This window comes from Schistocerca serialis, chromosome 7 (genome assembly GCF_023864345.2).
Source record: "Schistocerca serialis cubense isolate TAMUIC-IGC-003099 chromosome 7, iqSchSeri2.2, whole genome shotgun sequence".
Lineage (NCBI taxonomy): Eukaryota > Metazoa > Arthropoda > Insecta > Orthoptera > Acrididae > Schistocerca > Schistocerca serialis.
Window position 1 is genome coordinate 286,513,904 of NC_064644.1, and position 21,785 is coordinate 286,535,688.

The following is a 21,785-nucleotide window of genomic DNA, read 5'->3' on the forward strand; positions in this document are numbered from 1 at the left end:
GTTCCAGACTGTAGCGCCTAGAACCGCTCGGCCACACCGGCCGGCCAACGACTGTACAGTTTTCACGGTTTCCCTGTTACGCTCTTTATATACCCTCCACTTCTAGTTCAACCACCAGCCGCCTGTGATTGGTTATTACTCACTGACGTCGAATAATAGGCGATGAGCACATTAAAGTGACTGGACCGTGTATGTCAAGTTCTAGTATTATTAATGATAACAGATCGCTAAATGCATACAAACCTGTCTTCCGTAACATGTAGACATAACAGTGTCACATATACTATGCAAGAATATAGGAACAGTTATATAGGCGTGAAAGAGGAATACAAATTAAGGAATTTTTGATCTTTATATAAGACAAACTTTATTTTATGCTCACATTTACATATTTATACAGTCACATTAGAAAATTACATTTTGATTAATGAGTATTTTCACCTTCTGGGCGCTGTCAGAACATAACGTAGATTGGCATATCTTTCACGAAAGCTTAATGAGCATTTTCATAGTATGAGGAAGTCACAAATTATTCTCTTTCTTATAATAAGATTCTCTGTAACCTCAAGATGTTAATGCGATTTAAGAGACCTATTCTTACGATCGGTAATATGTCATCCACACCACTTTTAGAGCATAAGGAATCTTTGAAGGACATATTGAAAGTTTTCAAATTTTTGTAGTAACTATTGCGTCTGAATCACGGTTTGTATTAAGGTACTCATTGTATAAAAAGCACAGCTGCCAAACATGTAACATTTATTAAATTAGATTTTATCGAGCATATGAAAGCTAATATTAGGAGAAGAAAAAGGTTCTGGTTTTTGTAGTTTGAACTGAAGGGACGGAAAGTCCACAGTAATAACTAGGAAGAAAGAAGACAAGCAAAGAATTTAGTATCTTCCTAACAAATTTATAGAAGCAGCAGCTCAAATTATAATCAAATGAACGGTGTATTGCTATGAAAACACTGCACATTACCTAAGAAGTGATTCACACGAGTAAGAGAATTTTCGGACTTCTATTTGTCGTCATTCATCATTGTTGCCATTATAGGTAATATGTCACACAGTACCACATCCCCACGCCAGTATCAACTATTGCCACAATTCACCTAGGGTTTTTCAGAGCCGTGGCCAGTCACCAGTCCAACAAAATGTGTCATACGAATAACTGCACTGAATACGAACGAAAAATTAAGAGACAATTAAATCCTTTTGCAGACAAAAGATTATCGTGTACAGTCTGAATCTTATTTCCTACAAGTAAGCCAAAAATATTTCCGCTATCTTTGGTACTGATTACAACACATTCTTAGATTTACAATTGTTTGAAAACCATTAAATGACCCTAATACTGATATCTAAATTTAAGAACCAGTACTTAATTTAATTTAATTACCGAAGCAAGTATGGGAGCGGATAACAATGAATGCCACTACCTGAATATTCTCTGCGCTATAAATGGTTCAAGAGACGATAGATGGTTCTGTTGGTAAGAAATTGAACAAAATATTATGGTGGTAATACAATGCGATATATTCTGTGTCTGACTCTTCAGATTATAAGGACCTAGTGACAGTCGACAAACTAAACAAGCACAGCTTTCAGACTCGGTTACAGCTGTAATGAAAGTAATTCAGTTGGAGACAGAGATTTGATGTTTTCAGTTGTTTAGGATGTACATCATGTCACGAGTCACCTCACTCAGTGAGCAGACTGCGGGGAGATAAATCTGCCAACAAAACGTTGGTTTGCATACTCCTCACTCTGTACAATATTCACAGAAATTCATAAGTTTTAGTGAATAATCTCCATATTTATACTGAATGAAAAATGATATTCATGAATAATTAGGTCAATGAAATGAAGCCTTGGTTACGCTCCTACTCATCTTTAACATTTCTTATGCCAGAGTAATGCACTGAATTTTATCGCGTCTTAATCTAATTTGTTTGGATTTACAATTCCCTATACTCTTAAAATCAAATTTTCTGACACCTGTAACGTAAGTTCTGTCGGTGCTTAAGTAATGAACTGAATGGAGATATAATGCGACACGCTAAACTTTACCGCAAACAATTAATGTCATGTAGAGTAGCAATTTGATTAATTATATTTGAGAACCATTTCTCCATTCCAAGCCATGTTTGTACGTAAGTCTCCATTACTCCCTGGGAACCAGCTGATTTTGTTCTCACTTTCTTGTAATTTATCTCGTGAATTTGTTTTTGATGGATGATGGTTGTAATTGAAGGGGATCTGCAGAAAAAAGTGCTGACCATTAATTTAGTAACGTTTACTCTGATCATATTACCTGCTGTGGTTCCAAATGCGTCGATTATTGCCAGTTAGCAGTTATATGTATCCTTAGAAAGAAGAGTCTAGTATAAAAATTATTTTCTCTTTTTTACAATGGCATCCAGCAGTTACACAAGCAACCATAGAAAGCACTGCCTGCTATAAAAGATATTTTGTCGCTTAACATTTATCTTCTTATATCTGAATTTAACCAAATGTACAGTAAACAGAAAGCCTAAATATCCTCTTGTCCGTTAGCACTTTCTTCTGCTGATCACTATTTTGTAAAAATGCTTTGGAATATTCATTCGTTTAGTGATACTTCATAGGTGTAACGACATAGCTCACACAAATTCCAGAGTTTACTCATTGGAACTATGGTTCAACTTATTGTCAGCCCGTTAAGGAGAGATTATTCTATACCTAATGAATTTAACAGAATGGCATACCTTCATTGCACAAACACTGAACAGGAATTTCCTAGTTAATCCGTTTCTTATAAGTTTTTATCTCGAATACAATTACCCTGTAATAAAAGCAGAATATGGAAAATGGGATCTACAGGAAGATTTTACAGAAAAGAGCACTGTTGAGACGGTTCTCATTCTCCTGTTCATCGCCAATTGTTGACCGTTTCGTGGGGGAGGCAACACACAGAAAGCAGTAATACTGAGTCTTCAGGATGCTATATTAAGTCGGCACTATATATCCCTTGACCACAGTAAAATATTTAAAAATAATTCGTAGTTAATGACCCACACTTTTCAGATATTTTTGGAAAGTTATATCGTAACAACTTAAGCCGCAGTTTCGCTTGTTATTTATTGCCATGAGTTGCAAGCGGTTTTCCAGGTTTTGTGTGTGTGTGTGTGTGTGTGTGTGTGTGTGTGTGTGTGTGTGTGGATACGCACCAAATGCTTCATTCTATCCCATATAACGCCAAAGACAGGAGCAGCACAATCACCATATATAATTTAGAATTTCTGCGTATCATTTAGTTAACGAGGAGTAGGATGAAAAGTCATGCATGTACACATACACATACACATACTTGAAACTGTCATTGTAGCAGTGGTAAAGGTTTCCATAGGAGCTGACATTAAGATTTTCGATGTATTGCAAATAGGTAAAGGAGTCAAAATTAGCTTCACTAAGGAAGCGTGTTCCTGTTTGCGGAAGGGCTCAATTTTCTCACTTAAAGACAGTTTACAACGCTCACAAATACTCGTCACCACACAGAAAACAGCAGAATGGAGTGTAGTCGGTTAGGTATAAGCCGAAGTGCTGATGAATTGCTCGAGTCTCTCAGTGTGCCCACCAAAGCACGTACAGTTTCGGGATTCACTGTGTTTCCGCCGCCAGCGCCTTGACCTCCTCGTACAGCGGAGCAAAGTCGCTGGAGCAGAGAGTTCCAGTTGGCACGCTGCCCACCGCGGACATTAGCCGTCCCCGAGGCCGCCGTGTCAGCTGAGTACCACCACTGCCGCCGCCGCCACGGCCAGCAGCAGCGCCCCCGCTGCCGCCCCCGACACCTGGACGGCTCCCGAGGTGCCTGCCGACTGCTCCGCGCTGTCCTCATCTCGAGACGAATCCTTGTCCCGAGCTGCCTCCGCCACGCCTGCACACAGCACGGTACTTGTGAGGCCAACATTGATCTACATTTATGTAGTCTACGAGGGTTGGTGAGGAAGTTTTAACTATCACCTAGAAAAAATTGTTTCGTAGTTAATGCTTTGCTCATTTGGAGGTCGTACCGTGCTTAAGATATGGGAGATCCTTTCATTGAGTATCAAATGTTTATTTTCTGTCATAGAGTGGTATCTACAACTACAATTTGTTGTTATCATGCATCGCATTCACATAAAATTGCGCTCTATTTTTTTTAAATCTATCTTTTATTATACATGTATGAAAGTGTACAGATACATCCTTTAGGAACCATATTTTAATTTCTCCACATAATTTCCATCCCTCTCAACTGCCATACGCCATCTTGGAACCAGCGCCTGCATATCCGCACGGTAAAATTCTTGACCAACCTGTTGGAGCCACTGTTTGGCAGCGTGCACAGAGGAGTCATCATCTTCAAACCTTGTTCCAAGAATAGAGTCTTTCAGTTTCCCAAAGAGATGATAGTCAGGACAGTAAGGCGGCTGTTTCTGCGTTGTCCATCTAAGTTTTGTGATCGCTTCCATGGTTTTTTGACTGACATGTGGCCGTGCACTGTCGAGCAACAGCAAAACACCCTGCATTTGCCGATGTAGTCGAACACGACTCAGTCGAGCTTGAAATGTCTTCAGTGCCGTCACATACACATTAGAATTTATGGTGGTTCGACTTGGCATGATGTCCACAAGCAAGAGTCCTTCGGAATCGAAAAACACCGTAGCCATAACTTTTCCAACAGAAGATGTGGTTTTGAATTTTTTTTCTTGGGTGAATTTGCATGATACCATTCCGTTGATTGCCTCTTCGTCTCTGGTGAAAAATGATGGAGCCATGTTTCATCATCTGTCACAGTTCTTCCAAGAAATTCATCTCCACCATTCTCGTACTATTCCAAAAGTTCGCTGCATACCGTTTTTCTTGTTTCTTTGTGAGCCACTGTCAACATTCTAGGAACACACCTGGCACAAACCTGATTTAACGCCAACACTTTCAGTATTCTGCAAACACTTCCTTCCCTTATCGCAACGTAGCGTGACAATTCGTTCACTGTGATGGGTCTGTCAGCAGTCACCAATTCGTTAACTCCCTGCAGATTGTCTGGAGTGTGTGCAGTACGAGGCCTGCCTCTGCGAGGACAATCCTCAATATTTCCGTGACCACTTTCACCACGTAACCATCTTGCCCACCGACTAACTGTTCTGCGATCGACAGCAGCATCTCCATACACCTTTTTCAACCTCTTGTGGATGTTTCCCACCGTATCGTTTTCACAGCACAGTAAGTCTATGACAGCACGTTGCTTCTGACGAACGTCAATTGTAGCAGCCACCTTGAAGACATGCTGTGACAGCGCCACTCACGGGAACAGGTTGAACTAAGTTTGAAAACAAGCGGGAAGGATGTATCTACAAACTGTATAACTTTCACACATGCAGAATGAAAACGGTATTTTTACAAAAATAGTATGCATTTCTTTTGGAGTGACCCTCGTACATTTAGTTTTAGATTAAAGATTATGTACAGAGGGTGAATCACCTGTAATACCTGTAACTTGCACTGTAAATATTGCGAAATGGGAAGTGCTATTGATGTGCAGTTTCCACAGAACAGACTGGTAGTCAGGTGCTGAATTTTTAACCAATCAACAGACTGAAATAATACTTAGAAAGTATATTTTTTGAGCAAACACACTTATCTACATATTACAATGCCTATTGAAATTAACAAATTAAATGTATGGAAAATTAGAATGTTAGAAGCGTTTGTTGTAGGATTCTAGTGTGAGTCGTTTACGAGACATCGTATTTTGAAAGAAGCTCTCCACCGACACTTGTACATTATATGTGGTAGCACAGACTACAAAACAACACAAGTGCACACTCTAGTTATGCGAATTCTGAGCAGTAACGAGACAACTGACCATTATAAGTTGTGTTCAGAATGACTACGGTCAGTGGCAGTACACGGTTCCAGTCTGGTATTGAATATCTGATGCATACATGCTAGCATTACACCAGTGATGTCCGAGGAGCCTGCACTGATAAGTCATTGCATATCATCATATGAAGTTGGTATGTACTTGTACACAACGTCTTTCACATTTCCTAACACAGAAAAGCCTACAGGTGTCAAATCCGGCGAACAAGCCGACCAAAGTAAAGGTCGTCAGCGTCCAATCCAACGATTTGGAAAGAATCCGCGATGCTATAGTACTTCGAGCATTATGGGCTGGACAGCCATCATACTGCTAGGTCGTGTTCTAGCATCCGTGGAAAATTGTCTGTTAGGAGACTGCGGTACTTGTGGGTTTGGTGTTCCGTCTACAAAAAACAGGCCTGTGAGCCAATAGCTCACCATCTTACACCACACACGTACACTCCATAGACAATGACGTTCCACCTGACGAATCCCCCGGGGATTGTCAACAGACTAATGATGCCTCTTTCGTCAGTTTACCTGGCCATGATTGGTAAATGTGGAATCGTTACCCATCTGGAGGATTCTGTGATAATGCCCCTGAACAGAAGCTGACACGATTATCGTAGTCATTTCCATGCAGCTCCTGATGAACAAGGATGTGATAGGGATGGAACCTATATCGATGGAGAAAGCGTGGTGTATTTGTGTGACTCTTGCCACTTCTCGTGCGTTGAGAGATAGCTAACGTGTGGAATAACTGCAATTGTAAGAAGAACATTAATTTCCCCCTCTTCTGTAATCACTTCCTTCCTTCTGTTACGTGCTCTAGGTGTTGTAGTTTCACGTAACTGGTTGAAGAGGTTGATAAATAACTGCCGAAATGGATAATGTCTTTTGGGATATCTTGCCGAATACACCGTAGAAAATCGAACTGCATTCTTCCTACACTTTCCATACACATGGAGAATGTCAGCTTTTTTCACTTATGAATCCCATCATCCGCTCTCGAATTACTGCTAGGACTATGACACACTAAATGACTAGCAAGTCGCAGTGCACTCAAGGAACACACAAGCACACAGTAATCAAATACAACAGTGTCGTAACTAGGAACTACGCAAGTTGAGTGGCACAAAGAAATGTTGTTGCGGCAACTTTTCAAAATAGGGTATATCGTAAACAACTCGGACTAGAATCCTACAATAATCACAAATAACATTATAATGCACCCTACTTTTAGTTTTTTAGTGTCAATAGGTATTTTTCCATTTAAAAGAAGTGTATTTTTGCATAAAAATATATCTTCTGTTACTATTACATTCTATTTATTGGCTAACCATACGAGCGCTTGACTAGCATTCCATTCTGTGATATATGTATATCAATATCACTTTCCATATCCGCAATATTTGAGGTGCAAGTTTTAGGCGATTCACCCTGCATAATCAAATACAGGTGTGATCCTACTACGTCCTAAGGGAAACAACAATTAGTAGTTTTATTATTTATCTTTTATAATTTTGATATGAAATAGAAATGTTTACGAATAAACAATTCATTTCGCAAAATCTGTTTTCTTCCTTTTCAAATTTTTGTTACATATACCAAAAAAAAGACAGCATCATACATTAATTTCTATTAAATCGAATAATTCTTTATGTAATATATCATAATATAAATGAGATAAATATAATAGATAATAATCCTTTATATAATAAATAATTTTATAAAATGATATTTTCCTTAGTTTCGGGAGTTTTGATGGGGGTTGTTGTTAGAAGTGGTAATGTATTATTGTTTGACAAAGACAACTTACTGTCCTAACATGGCAAGCTGTCTGTACATTTGTACGATATAGGACATGTGAACAGTTCGGATATTGAAGAAACACAAGAAATATTAACTCAGGTATTGGATTTGATTCCGAATAACCGATATTCGATATGACGTTTACAAATGAAATTTGAAGACACGAAATTTCTAATACAGTGGATTGATTATGGGATCAAACGACAGGATCGAAACATAAAGCTAAGCAGTGAAAATTTACGTTTCGTTCTGCAGAAAAATTTCATTTCTGATACATACCAAAAATACCTGCAAACTTTCTTGAGTAAACTTAAGCTGCAGTTAATCTTTGTACATCTTTTACTTTTGTGGATACAAATTGAGAACTGTTTTTGTTTTCCTACAAAGTTTACTATCTTGTCGTCCTCAGTTGCGTGTAATATTATCTTAATAATTATCTCTTTCCCTTCGTCTAGTTTATTATAACTCAATGAAATGAATTCATCGTGCCAAACGTGTTTAGCCCCTATTATTTGGAAGACGTCATCACTGGCAAATTTCGTAGATGCTGCTGTACATGTATTCTTGTTCCTATTATTGCTGTTCTCCTGCGTATTGGTACTCGCAATTTCATTTACACAGTACTAATGAATGAAAACTCGGTTTCATCGTCATCTTTTTGGATGCGAACATTTTCTGGTGCTGTGAAATAAAATTTCGAATGGCAGTAAGCGGAAGTACAACTATGAGACCAGAAAAAGAATACGTGTAGTATCGCATCCACGAAATTTGTTGTTAATTATGACTCACAAATAGTAAAGGCGAAATGCGTGAGAAACGAAAAATTTGCTCCTTTCAACACACTTTATATTGCTCGCCACCAAAACCGTAAGAATACATTCTGTTTAAATAAAAGCTGTTGAATTACCCTTTATCAGTGCAACCAGTTTGTTAACCTAAATTTATATCATCACACGCATATAATTGGAAAAGAAACAGAAATTGAAGGAGATAATTAATTATATTTACAAGAGACCCAGTGAAGTCGTTACTGGAGTCACCATGTCTCCCATCGCTGTTGGTACCTTGGAGAACCTCACTGACTTTCTTCCTGGACGTTTTGCAGCCTTTCGCGCTGCAAAAGTAGTTATTCAGGATTTCAACAGATGGTCACATTGACATCTCTGGACAGTGTATGACTTCACGACGTCTGCCTATCTGACATATAGTAACTGCCCTGTCATCGCTACCTGCTACGGGATAAACAAACGTAACACCTGTATAAACCCTTTGGACTCGGTATCATTCCTCCAAGAAATATTAGTCCAGTGAAATATGCAGGGATAGCTTCTGTAAGGCTTAGAAAGTAGGAGACAGGGGTGGTAGAGTGCGTGCTGTCAGTTGGGATTGTAGTCGTTGTGGATCGATCAGTCGGCATCAGTCGTAATACGCGAGGCACGGGACTCGAGGCCCGACCAGCATCAGTTTTAGTTGCTGCATTCTTTGGTTTTTGAAGTTGCTCTCTAAGAGTTTTCCACGAATCTCTGAATGACTGGGAAAAAACACCAACCGCAAATCAGTAAAAATACGTAAATCCCGAAAAGAAAGAAAGGAAAATTTCTAGTCCTATTCGAGAAAATGAAATAAATACCTAGCAGGGAATTATTGTGATATACGAGGGCAGTTCAATAAGTAATGCAACACTTTTTTTTTCTCGGCCAATTTTGGTTGAAAAAACCGGAAATTTCTTGTGGAATATTTTCAAACATTCCCGCTTCGTCTCGTATAGTTTCATTGACTTCCGACAGGTGGCAGCGCTGTACGGAGCTGCTAAAATGGCGTCTGTAACGGATGTGCATTGCAAACAACGGGCAGTGATCGAGTTTCTTTTGGTGGAAAACCAGGGCATCTCAGATATTCATAGGCGCTTGCAGAATGTCTACGGTGATCTGGCAGTGGACAAAAGCATGGTGAGTCGTTGGGCAAAGCGTGTGTCATCATCGCCGCAAGGTCAAGCAAGACTGTCTGATCTTCCGCGTGCGGGCCGGCCGTGCACAGCTGTGACTCCTGCAGTGGCGGAGCGTGCGAATACACTCGTTCGAGATGATCGACGGATCACCATCAAACAACTCAGTGCTCAACTTGACATCTCTGTTGGTAGTGCTGTCACAATTGTTCACCAGTTGGGATATTCAAAGGTTTGTTCCCGCTGGGTCCCTCGTTGTCTAACCGAACACCATAAAGAGCAAAGGAGAACCATCTGTGCGGAATTGCTTGCTCGTCATGTGGCTGAGGGTGACAATTTCTTGTCAAAGATTGTAACCGGCGATGAAACATGGGTTCATCACTTCGAACCTGAAACAAAACGGCAATCAATGGAGTGGCGCCACACCCACTCCCCTACCAAGAAAAAGTTTAAAGCCATACCCTCAGCCGGTAAAGTCATGGTTACAGTCTTCTGGGACGCTGAAGGGGTTATTCTGTTCGATGTCCTTCCCCATGGTCAAACGATCAACTCTGAAGTGTATTGTGTTATTCTTCAGCGTGTTCGTAGGCACAAAAATGTGAACGAACTTCTCCTTCTTCATGACAACGCAAGACATCACACAAGTCTTCGCACCCGAGAGGAGCTGACAAAACTTCAGTGGACTGTTCTTCCTCATGCACCCTATAGCCCCGATCTCGCACCGTCGGATTTCCATATGTTTGGCCCAATGAAGGACGCAATCCGTGGGAGGCACTACCCGGATGATGAAGAAGTTATTGATGCAGTACGACGTTGGCTCCGACATCGACCAGTGGAATGGTACCGTGCAGGCATATAGGCCCTCATTTCAAGGTGGTGTAAGGCCGTAGCATTGAATGGAGATTACGTTGAAAAATAGTGTTGTGTAGCTAAAAGATTGGGGAATAATCTGGTGTATTTCAATGCTGAATAAAACAACCCCTGTTTCAGAAAAAAAAATTGTTGCATTACTTATTGAACTGCCCTCGTATATAGGTTCAATGGTGCCTTACCGTACAGACAACTATAACTGTTTGAAAGTGATCGCAATATGAGTGACTACAGACTCAGCAAAGGACTGCTTAACATGTTTATTGAAAATGTATTTACTATTAACTGGAAACATAAAGAATCGTGTAGCCTTCGAAACTCTATTACCCAATTCATAACATAGAACAGCCAGGAAATAAAAAGCAATGTCTGAAAAATTGAAAGAAAAAATGGAAGAATTAGTTAAGAGGTTCTGTGACGATGGGTCTAAGTTAAAGTCTAATCGTGGCCATTTACTACGCAAAATAAAGAGAGAAACAAACTGTTTCACTCTGCTCTGCATATAGGGCAGTTTTACGAAACATAGGTTTACGTACATTAGTACATTCACAAACACACTCTGAATTTGGCACAGCGAGAGATGTCCCGTTGATACAGTAGGTGGTCTGCTTCCACGAAAAGTTACTCTACGTCAGCCGGAAACGATCCTATTAAACGCCTTGCTTCAGGTTTCTGATTTCGCTATGCAAACAGTTATACGTCATTGTGTGATGAGCAGAAACGCGATATTTGACATTGCATATGCACATTTTGCCTTGACCTCTCACTCTCCATTAAAGTTGTTGAAAATTCACTGTACCTCACTGCTCCTTTTCTCACTTTAATCTCGGTCATTCATTTACACACACACTCTTTCATTCTCTCTCTCTCTTCCTCTCTCTCTCCCTCTCTCTCTCTCTCTACACACTTACACACAAACACACACACACACACACACACACACACACACACACACACACACACATAGTTAAATGATTATACATCTCCAAAACAAACTGGCTTCCTTGTAACGAGACACAGGCAAGCAATGTTGTAATAACAGCCGAGTGTTTGTTTTCATGTTCAGAAAAACTTTCACATTTCTTTACACACTGACCTCGTAAATGTTCCATTTGATAAATGACGTCCAAGGCAGGCATTTAACTCGTATTGATGTCGGAGGGCAATAGCCTCAAGGATGTCACAGAATTAAGCATTCAGCAGATGCTTCCGACTAGGAAAACCTCAGAAATATCATCAAATTATTTTTTGATCGGATATCGTGTGGTATACAAGGTGAAATTTTAGCTCTTACTGATAACCTTTTCAGAAAATTGGGGTCGACAATTAGGTTCTTCCTGCTTCTCGGTAGTTCTTTTTTATGAGTCATCAATTTTTCACTGGTTTGATGTGGACCGAGAGTCATTTCTCTACTGTGTCAATCTCGTCATCTCAGACAAGCACTTGCGCAGAACGTCTTGGAGTATTGACTGTGTAGATTTCGATATCTGTCTTCCCCTATTTTTTTTCCATCTATAGCTCCCTCAAGTTATTCCTTGATCTCGTAGCAGATGAATTACTGTTCAATCTCTTATTCTTGTCAACGTTTACCTCTCAACGTCGACTCTGCGGGGAAATTCCCCGTGTCATATCGTATCAGTCCACCTAACTTTCCACAGTCTTCCATAACACTACATCTTAAAAGCTTCGATTCTTTTCTTTCCCAGTTTTCTCACAGTCCGTCATTTAATTCTTTGCTTCAAATGTACATTCTTAGAAATTTATTCGTCACATTAAGGCCGATATTTTATTCTAGGAAACTTCTTTTGCCCAAGAATGTCGTCTTTGCATGCATTTCCTGGCATCCTTACTTCTCCGTCATGAGTTATTTTGACTCAGTGGGACCGGAATTTCTTCACTTCGTATTCGTAGTCCGATTGATAAAGATGACCGATGTCATTACAAAGGTTACAGTTTTCACTTCGAGAAAAGGGAAGCTCCGTTTTCTTCCCTGTGAGAAGAAATTTTTAGTTGTCCTTTTCATTCCTATTTCGTGCTAATACTTGAATCTGTACATATCCTCTGCATGACGCCAGTATCTTTTAAGTGTCTGATATTCGTCGATCATAATCGACTTTCCACTTTTATATTTACATCCTACAGCAGAAAGCGCGCTGCAAACGGAATTTCATGATTGGAGACAACTTATTCTGGAAAGAACAATAAAAATTTCGCAAAGACCACAACATTTCTGCAAACGCTACAACTGACAAACACCTGCCTCTCAAAAATCTGATGCACGATGTTAGTTTCCTCTGCATCACGAAGGAAGTGAAGGCTCTAATTCATAAGGGGTATATGATATTCGCTACCGAGATGAGAGTATCATATACTACTTACCCTGTATAGTTAGATTTTAAAAAAGTCTCAATATCATAATGTTGGTTCCGTGATCAGCTTATTTAATGAAATGAGCACTAATACGTAAGAATACATATACATTATATATAAGTGCAATACTGTTATCCCTGTATCGGTATATGCTCTTGAAATGAATATTCAGTACGCAATCTAAATTTATGCGCTGTCGCCAATCGAAATATTTAAGGTTGTTTTATATGTTCATCACAAATAATGATGCCCGATCGTTTTTTTCTGGTGTAAATCTGAAACAATACGTGTAACCTGTTACAGCCCGTGTTGCACTCGTCAAAGACACGAAGTACTAAAGAATGAGGAACAACCTAATGGTAGCCACGTAATAAAGCGATGTCCTCTATGGCTTACGCTTCATTTAGGTGAGCTGTGAATAACGTGAGTGAACTCAAATAAAAAGATCAGCTCTGAGTGTGACTCGCAGCCAGCTGTAGATCTCGTACTGAATATTGAACATGGTAGGAGAAAATTCTGATGCAGTCAAGAGCTGTTTGGTGAGACTAGTGATGGGCAATTACTGCCTTTACAGGACGACACTTCCAGTTCTCCATAAAGTCCGAAGCCCAGGATGGGAATTACACGGGATGCCCTATATCGTCTGTCACTGTCCATTTTCTCTTTGTCAAAAAAGTATGGCTGTAATGACTGTCATTATTTGTCTCCAAACCTCACTATGGTCACCCTCCATGCGCCAACATTTTCATTGGTTACGGCCGCATACATCTATGAACAACAGGGTGATTCAAACAGAAAGAACACAATACAGTTGCTTATTACAGACAAACTATGAAATACAGACACACATTGTGCGTGTCACTGGATTGAGGAAGGTTCAAAGTTGTATGTTCGCACAGAAACTATACCGTTCACTCAATGTGACCACCAAGCGTTGCTCGAGTAACATTGAAACGTTAGTACATTTCATTCCACATATGAATCAGCACGTTCTTTTTTATACAATCGACAATTTGAACAACTTGATTTCTCAGCTCTTGGAGACCAGCTGTCACAGGTACCACAATTTCCTTCGAAAAATGAAAGGTCCATAAACTTTGTGGATAGAAACGGCACAAAACACACTCAGTTTTAGCGAGTCTTTTTTCATGTCTGATGACGACGTCAGCATTATGTGACCCACAAATTCTCACATTATGGTTGTTTACTTTACCCTATAGATAAAATGTATATTCCTCCGATAAGATGAGCTGTTTGGACAACGGTGTCCTCTGCCACATCCTGGAGAACTGAAATGCAAAATTCGTTTCTTCTTCATGGTCACCAGAAAGCAGTTGCTACGTTAACTGGTACTTCTTAAGCTTCATACGCAGGTGTCGTTTCAGAATACGCCATGCCGTTGTCTGAGGAAATTGGAATTCCCAGTTTGCCCGTCTTGTGGACTTCCAAGAGCTCCTTGTGGACGCATCTCGGATACGCTCAATATTTTCACCGGACGTGCCTGGCCGACTAATGCCCTCCCTATTGCTTATGCAACCATTGTCAAATAATTTTTTATGCCAGTCATAAATCTGTTAGTGTAGACGTGGCTTCTTGCTGAATCGACTGCGGAACGCGGGATTAACTTGGACAGTGCACTGACCTCGCGCAAATTCCAACAAAGAAATTTATTTCTCCTGTTGTACAGTCGCCATGTTGGTGCAAACAAAGCACAGCGCAGCCCTGTAAGAACTTCGAACCTTCCTCTAACCAGTGACATGCATATTGTGTTCTTCCTTCTATATTTTGTAATAAACAACTGAAATCTCTCCTTTCTTTTTGAACCACCCGGCACGAGTTCATGATTACTGGAACATATTCTGTCTCCTATTTCTTATTCTTTAGACTGCATGCTTCACACACGGCAGAAAAAACATTCGCACCACTGCAGTACTTGCTTATTTGGACTCGAAGGGATTGCTGTTACCCATATGAAGGGCATCTCTTGTGAGGATATTTTTCCATGCATATGTCAACGCAAATGACTATCGAAGTTTGTGTTGTTAGTTGCGCAGTCTTGCGTCGACGATGGCTGAACTCACCTCCAGGTATGGATACATGGCTGCCGAGTGACCCTCGTGAGATGCCAGGATACAACTTAATCTCTGAAAGAAACACCCAATGCGTTAGAGACTCGAAACACTTTGCTACTACTTTCTCTAGCTAACAGGTTATTTTATTACATTATGCACTCAAACACACCACTGCATCATGATCAATGGCAAAACGTACGCGCTCCAAGTGTATAAAAATTTAATCAATACCCGCTGAAACGTTTTAGGAAGCGACAATAAAACTACGTATCATGTTCTCAAAGAAAATTCTTTCGGGCAAACGCATAGAGCCTCTTGCTTCAGCATTACTACCACAACATCAGGTCCGTTTATACATTCTGAAATTTAATAGCAATTTACATTATTTCCAACCTTTGACGCAGTCACCTTCGACAGATATTGTAACATAACTTGAGTAATCTGAGTTTAGATGCTTATGAGAATAACTTTAATATGCATGAAAGTGCGAAAGGGTAGTGTCACGAGAATATTAACTTCGGCTGTTGACGGCAGTCACCGCCTAGTGCATGCACAATTATGGTTGCAGTATGTGTTAATTCTGTTGCTGCAAAAATTTTATTCTTTCCCTTTCCGCGTGAATGGAGAATGCAAGAGAATGTCCAACGATTTTGGAGACAGGCCGTGTTGCCGTATGGCTTGATTCCATACACCTCCACTCCATAAAAGTGAAGTTTACGCATTGCCCCGTTTCCTCTGAGCAGTCCTAAAGCAATGACTACACACCGACCAGCGCAACGCCACGAAACGGCATCAAGAAGGCGCTGACCCGCGCGCCGGTGGAAAGAGCGAGCAGCGCCACACCTCCAGGAAGACAGAGTTCAGTACCCCCAGTCAACACTGATTTAACCGACCGGCCATCGCTGGGCAGCCCAGTTCGATCGCAGACTTCCAGAGCGTCCGTACTGAGTGATATCAATACGACATTTAGTCTGCGTTCTGCGAAGATAAGTACATTTTCTTTTTACAAATGAAGTGTTGATTTAATCTTAAAGTGTTATATACAGATCCTATTTCCATTTCTGCCACTGGTCATCGCAGCTTCCCTCCTTCCTTATTTGAGCTGACTCCAACATACCCCACATAACATGCTCCATGTACACTATTCACTCAAATTTCTTTATTGATACTAGTTACAATGCTTGGATTTCTGGAGATATGAGAAAGTTTGAATATATTTTAATTCTACCGGGCGTCCACCCTAAGTGTCGTCAGACGCCATTTCTGTGGTGTTTCAACAGATGTTTGCAATGTATAGCTGGAACAGCCAAAACAAATAAGAGTCCATCATGGCTTCGAGATGCACGTCAGTTTGTTCACCGTTTAAAACAAAATGTTCAGACACATTTCTACTCAGCCCAGTATTAAAGACTGTTGTCAGTTCCGCCACAGTTCGCTGCCTGTTCTGTTTTATTATTCTGTCATCCTACGACATCCGACAACTGTAATGAGGGCTGACCGCCCAATTTCACGACGCCTGGACGTCTCACCTTGGTTTCGCCACGTGTTGAAGACACTTACCACGTAGCTCCTCGAACACCCGGAAAGACGTGCTGTTTCCGAAATGCTCGTGCCGAGCCTCCGAGCCATCTGCCCTAGGTAAACTTGGATAGATCGCACGATTTCCCCATTCTAAACACGGACAGCACGCTTACTGATACTACATGCGCCGTGTGTGTGTTTGACTACGTCATTCTTCAGCAGCTGACGCTCTTGTCAACTGGCCAGGTTTATATCGACAGAAGATCGGCTGTCATAATGTTCTGGGTGATCAGTGTATGCCTGTCAGTTTTGATTTTTGTAAAAGACGAAGAAATTTTTCGCAAAACATGGAATCGAAGAAGTGAACGTAGTCCGGCACAAATACGAAGAAATGAAACAAAAGCCTCTCAGTAGTTCCCTCAGTTAACGTATCATGAAACATTATTACATATTCCTAAAAAATAGTCTGCATATAAGGTTAAACTGAATGAGCCGATTTTCTTTTAATGAAATGAATTCGCCAGGAGACGCTGTCTGCGGTTTTTTGCCTCCTGGTGCAAAGCCACTTCGAGAACTTGCGCGATGATGAAGTTGATATGAAGTGGTGAGGCCATAGAAAACATCCGGTCCTCGAGCGAATAAAATCTCCGATCCCGTTGGAAATCAAACCCGAGACTTCGCGATCTAAAAACAGCGACGCTAAGCACTAGCCAATGAGCTGCGAACTCAGTTTAATAGAAAACGGAATGAGTTTCATGTCCGCTCGAACGATGCCTGTTAAGCCCTGTAATGTTCAGTCAATCCTTTAGACTGGTTCACGTATGACAATTTTAAATCCCGGCAATCGTCTATACGTTGGTGCTAATTAACCAAAGACAGCTCTGTTGCATGTCTTACATTCTATACTTTCATCCCTATAACTATGGATCCGAGACCACGGTTGTACAATTTACAAATTTCTGATAATAATGTGGCTGTATTGCACTGATGATATTAATCACAATCACAACCATACAATAGAACTGATGTGTTTCGTAAGAGCACCCATCTATTTCGCACGCTCTATTCTAAGAATCAGATTACTAAAAGTATATCGACCACGCAGCAAAAAATTGTTAAATCTGTAAACTGAGTTACCTAATGATATGGGAGTAATCGAGGGCAACTTCATAAAGAAGCTACGCTACATTTTTAAATTTTTAAGAGATTTTATGGTGATTGAATTTATAAGTGTAGTTCCTCCAAATTAATATTTTAAACTGTTTTTCATTCTTACTTGTGTCTCACCGTACACCAAGTACGTACAGACCACCTATCGCTACGCAGACAAACATACTTTAACACTTTAAAGGACGGCAGTCGCAACATACGAACAATCTAGTGCTAGTTCTGCAAGGTTCGCAGGAGAGCTTCTGTAAAGTTTGGAAGGTAGGAGACGAGGTACTGGCAGAAGTAAAGCTGTGGGTACCGGGCGTGAGTCGCGCTTCGGTAGCTCAGTTGGTAGAGCACTTGCCCGCGAAAGGAAAAGGTCCCGAGTTCGAGTCTCGGTCGGGCACACAGTTTTAATCTGCCAGGAAGTTTCATATCAGCGCACACTCTGCTGCAGAGTGAAAATCTCATTCTCTAAGCCTAAAATATAAGTTTTTCATGATGTAGATATTCCCAACTTATTGTTGTACGCCTGCAGGAAAATGTAAAACGTTCAGCTATGCCATTAATCTACATAGAAACAATTACTACCTAAGGCCAAGAAAAAGCACTGAATTGTGTAAAACCATATATATAGCTTTTTAAATAGTCTATGATTATTTCAGAAGTAATAAAAAACGTAAAAATTCTGGTTGTCCTAGGGGCGACACGTGTTAAACGCAGACAAATTCTCATTATACAGAATGATGCCTCCCAGAGATAGAGGCAAAGGAAACACAATTATTAGTTTATGTAACAAAATAAACACACAATTTCAGATATAATGAACTGCAATTATACATGTTTATTGTTAGTTCAACAGTGCAAAAGCGCGTTTCATTTCATATATACTGCACAGAAAATAGAATTTACACCGCCGCAATAAACGCACAGGTGATTTGGAATTATATATGAATACCTAGAGGGTAGTACTTAAATGGAACACTGGCGTCAAGATTAATATTTATTCCACTATTACTTCTTTTCTTAAATTTTTGCATGAAACTTATGATTCTAATCTGGTGAAGTCTATGAAAATGTTTAGATATTATAATTTGATAAAACTCATGAATTACTTTGAAAAGCGCACACACACACACACACACACACACACACACACACACACACACACACACACACACACACCAAGTCAAACTCAATCTAGCTGTGGGAAGATGAAAAGAGCAGGAAGATGAACATTACACTCAGTTCCACAAGAAAGTGTACTCATAATTTTAAATGTAATGTCCGCAGCGACATCTATGGTAGTGACCTCGAATCTGTAATTAATGAGCTTTTGCACAGTGTATAGATAAACAGTGTGAGAATTGAATGTTTTGGCTATTTGAAATTATTTACAGCCAATTTAAGGGAAGTTAGAAGGGAAAAGCATTTATTTCACATTTTCGGATTGTTATCTCATTATAAAATCTGAAATTTTCCGAATAAAATGATATATAAATATATCACTTATAAACTCAGAAGGGAAGTATTTTATTTTATTTTATTTTTTAAAAATAATCTACACCGGTGGAAAACGATAAAATTTTTTACACGCGTTATTTCAAGATCTAATAAAATCGGTTATTTTTTGTATAGAAGGCTGTGGATTGCTGTGTTATAAAGGTTAACAGTGTTGGTCATGTCCAGATGAGGATGGGCACCAGGTTAAGGATGTTGAAACAAAGCTTGAGAGAAAAGAAACTTCCTGATGGTAAAACCATAAGAGGCAGGCTGACGGACAAAATGGTAGGTGAACTACAGCAGTATTATGGGATGGTCATTAGAAATAATACTGAGAATTTGTTGAAAATGAAGGAGGCAGTATGGGCTACCTTTTTCCACAGACTGTCAACTGATGAAAAACCAGTACAGTGTGTAAACTTTTAGATGGCAGACCTCTCCCTAGTTCTGAATCGGCAGAAGTCGGTAAACGTCGGGAGGCTTCGGGAGGCACGCAGTTTCGACTGCTGCCAACATTACGTAACTGTGTTGTACAAGGTAGCCATTGTCGCCTGCTTCGTTATTGTTTTGCGATGTACTGCTCTGCTTGGTTTTATATACTTTATATACCTTTGCGAAACGTGTTGCGAATAGTGTTAGTAGTGAAGAAATAATAGAAAGAAAAGTCATGCCTGACGCGGCACTTTTTCACGCATCTCGATGTTTACCTCGTCATATCTCCTGAATTATGTGTCGTAAAGAGACTTAAATTTGCCGGCGCATTTACTGATATATGTGGATACCGTGCGCGAAATATGTTGCGATTAGAGTTAATAGTAATGAAAAAATACATTAAAACGTCATGCCTACTGCGGCAGATTTACGGTATGTACTGAGAAAATGTAGTAAGCGACCACCTTTTTTCCTCTTTCATTATTTTGTGGGGGGTGTCAGCGAGAAAAATTTTCGTAAAGTTTTCAAATTGTATGTAACGTTTGTTGCTAGTCGCTAAGTGGTCTCATTCTCAAATAGTGGATGCATAAATCTGGGTATTTTCCCGCGGTGGCATTTCGTTGTTTATGACGTGATATCTCCTCAAGAATGTGTCTTATTTCTTTTTTTTCGCCTAGGAACCTTCGTGGGCGTACGGAGAACAAATCACCAAAATTTCATCGCAATCGGATGAATGATTTGGGAACGCAGAGAGTGGAGACATACATACATTAAATTTTATATATAGAGATTGACAGTTACGTTATACTATATGACCTGTTTAAGTATATTTAAATTGTATAATTAATAGTTTAAGATTGCAGGGAATGAAAAAAAAATTGCGAGCAGTGAGAATCGAATCCGTGTCTGCTGCATGACAAGCCTTGACCTAATCAATTGCGCTACGCATGTTCCATTGTCATAACTGTTGAAACATTGTCCAATACCTTTTCGGGCGTTTGGAGAACAACTCACCAAAGTTTCATGGCAATCGGATGAATATATCGGATGAATATATATAGATTTTAATGCACATGACGATTTCAGTTTCGTTTACGAACAACATTTAAAGAGAGTTTTACTTCCAAGCCTTTCGTCTGCTTTCGCGTAAGCATGACGCTCAATTTTCTTGTGCCAGCACTGCAACTGGTAGGCGTGCCTTGTCGCCCCCCCTCCCCCCCCCCAACGGCTCCTCTCCCCTCACCAGCCTATGCTTGCTTCCTCCTCTCCCCGCACTCCCCTCACAACTCAGCCGTCTTACACCACCTTTGCCCTCCTAGAGCTGATTCATGGTGCAGTTGCCGCAATGCCCAGTACTCAAACTGTTCATACAGCCATAAAATTTCCATCCCAGCAGCAGTCATGGATATCATAAAACCAATTTACAGAGACCTGGCAAATCCTGAATTATTGAAGAAATGTCTGCATGTTCAGACTCAAAATCCCCAATGAGTCGTTCAATAATCAAGAATAGTTTTTTTTAGAATGAAGACACTGAAGTGGGGGGACAGTGATGCTGTTATTGCTTTTAATGATGGCAAAAATGGTAGGGTAAAGTACTACAGCATATGGGAATTAATCCTGGACTAAACTGCGTCAGGGAACGGATGGACAAGGTTCGCATTGATAAGGCAGAGTACGCGGCAGAGTTGGCCACTAAGGAGTCCGAAAAGAAAAAACTTGGGAAGAGGTCATGAGGATGATATACATTATCGTGCAGGGTGCTTCAGAGTGAATAAAAATTTTAGAAAAATCAAGCATATATCGAGTTACTGTCTTTTGAAACTTCAGAAGCCGTTCCTGAAAATTTACATTCTTTGTTGTATTTTTCCATAAACTCAGAAACCACTTCGAGAAGAGTATTCAAATGTTCAGTGAGTTATAACATAGATATACTGAGTCTATTGAAATAAAAGAAGAACATAATATTATGCATAATTAAAATTATTTAGGATAACGTACAAAAAATTACACAAAATTTTAACCATGTAATTAAGAAATTGTATTTCCGAAAGCAGTGGCTGAAATGCAATTATTGTAGTTCTGTCGACTCAGAAGAAACAGTTTGATGTCATGTAAAAGTCTCATGTCAACGACTACAGTGGTTCCTGAAATACAGGGAAGCCAAGTCACTAAATTTAACATTGTTTTGATAGGGTGTACCAACTCCCCTTAAACGCTGAAATG

General features: G+C 40.0%; 1 protein-coding gene across 1 annotated transcript in view; it reads right to left on the bottom strand.

Moving 5' to 3' along the window:
- Positions 1-341: 341 nt before the first annotated feature.
- The window catches only part of LOC126413023 (lachesin-like), a 398,429-nt gene continuing 376,985 nt past the window's right edge, over positions 342-21,785 (bottom strand). The window contains exons 8-9 of the mRNA XM_050082916.1: positions 14,964-15,026; positions 342-3,918 (exon numbers count right to left, since the gene is read on the bottom strand). Coding sequence (XP_049938873.1) covers positions 3,764-3,918; positions 14,964-15,026 — 218 coding nt within the window. The 3' untranslated portion in view covers positions 342-3,763. The remainder of the gene's footprint in view (positions 3,919-14,963; positions 15,027-21,785) is intronic.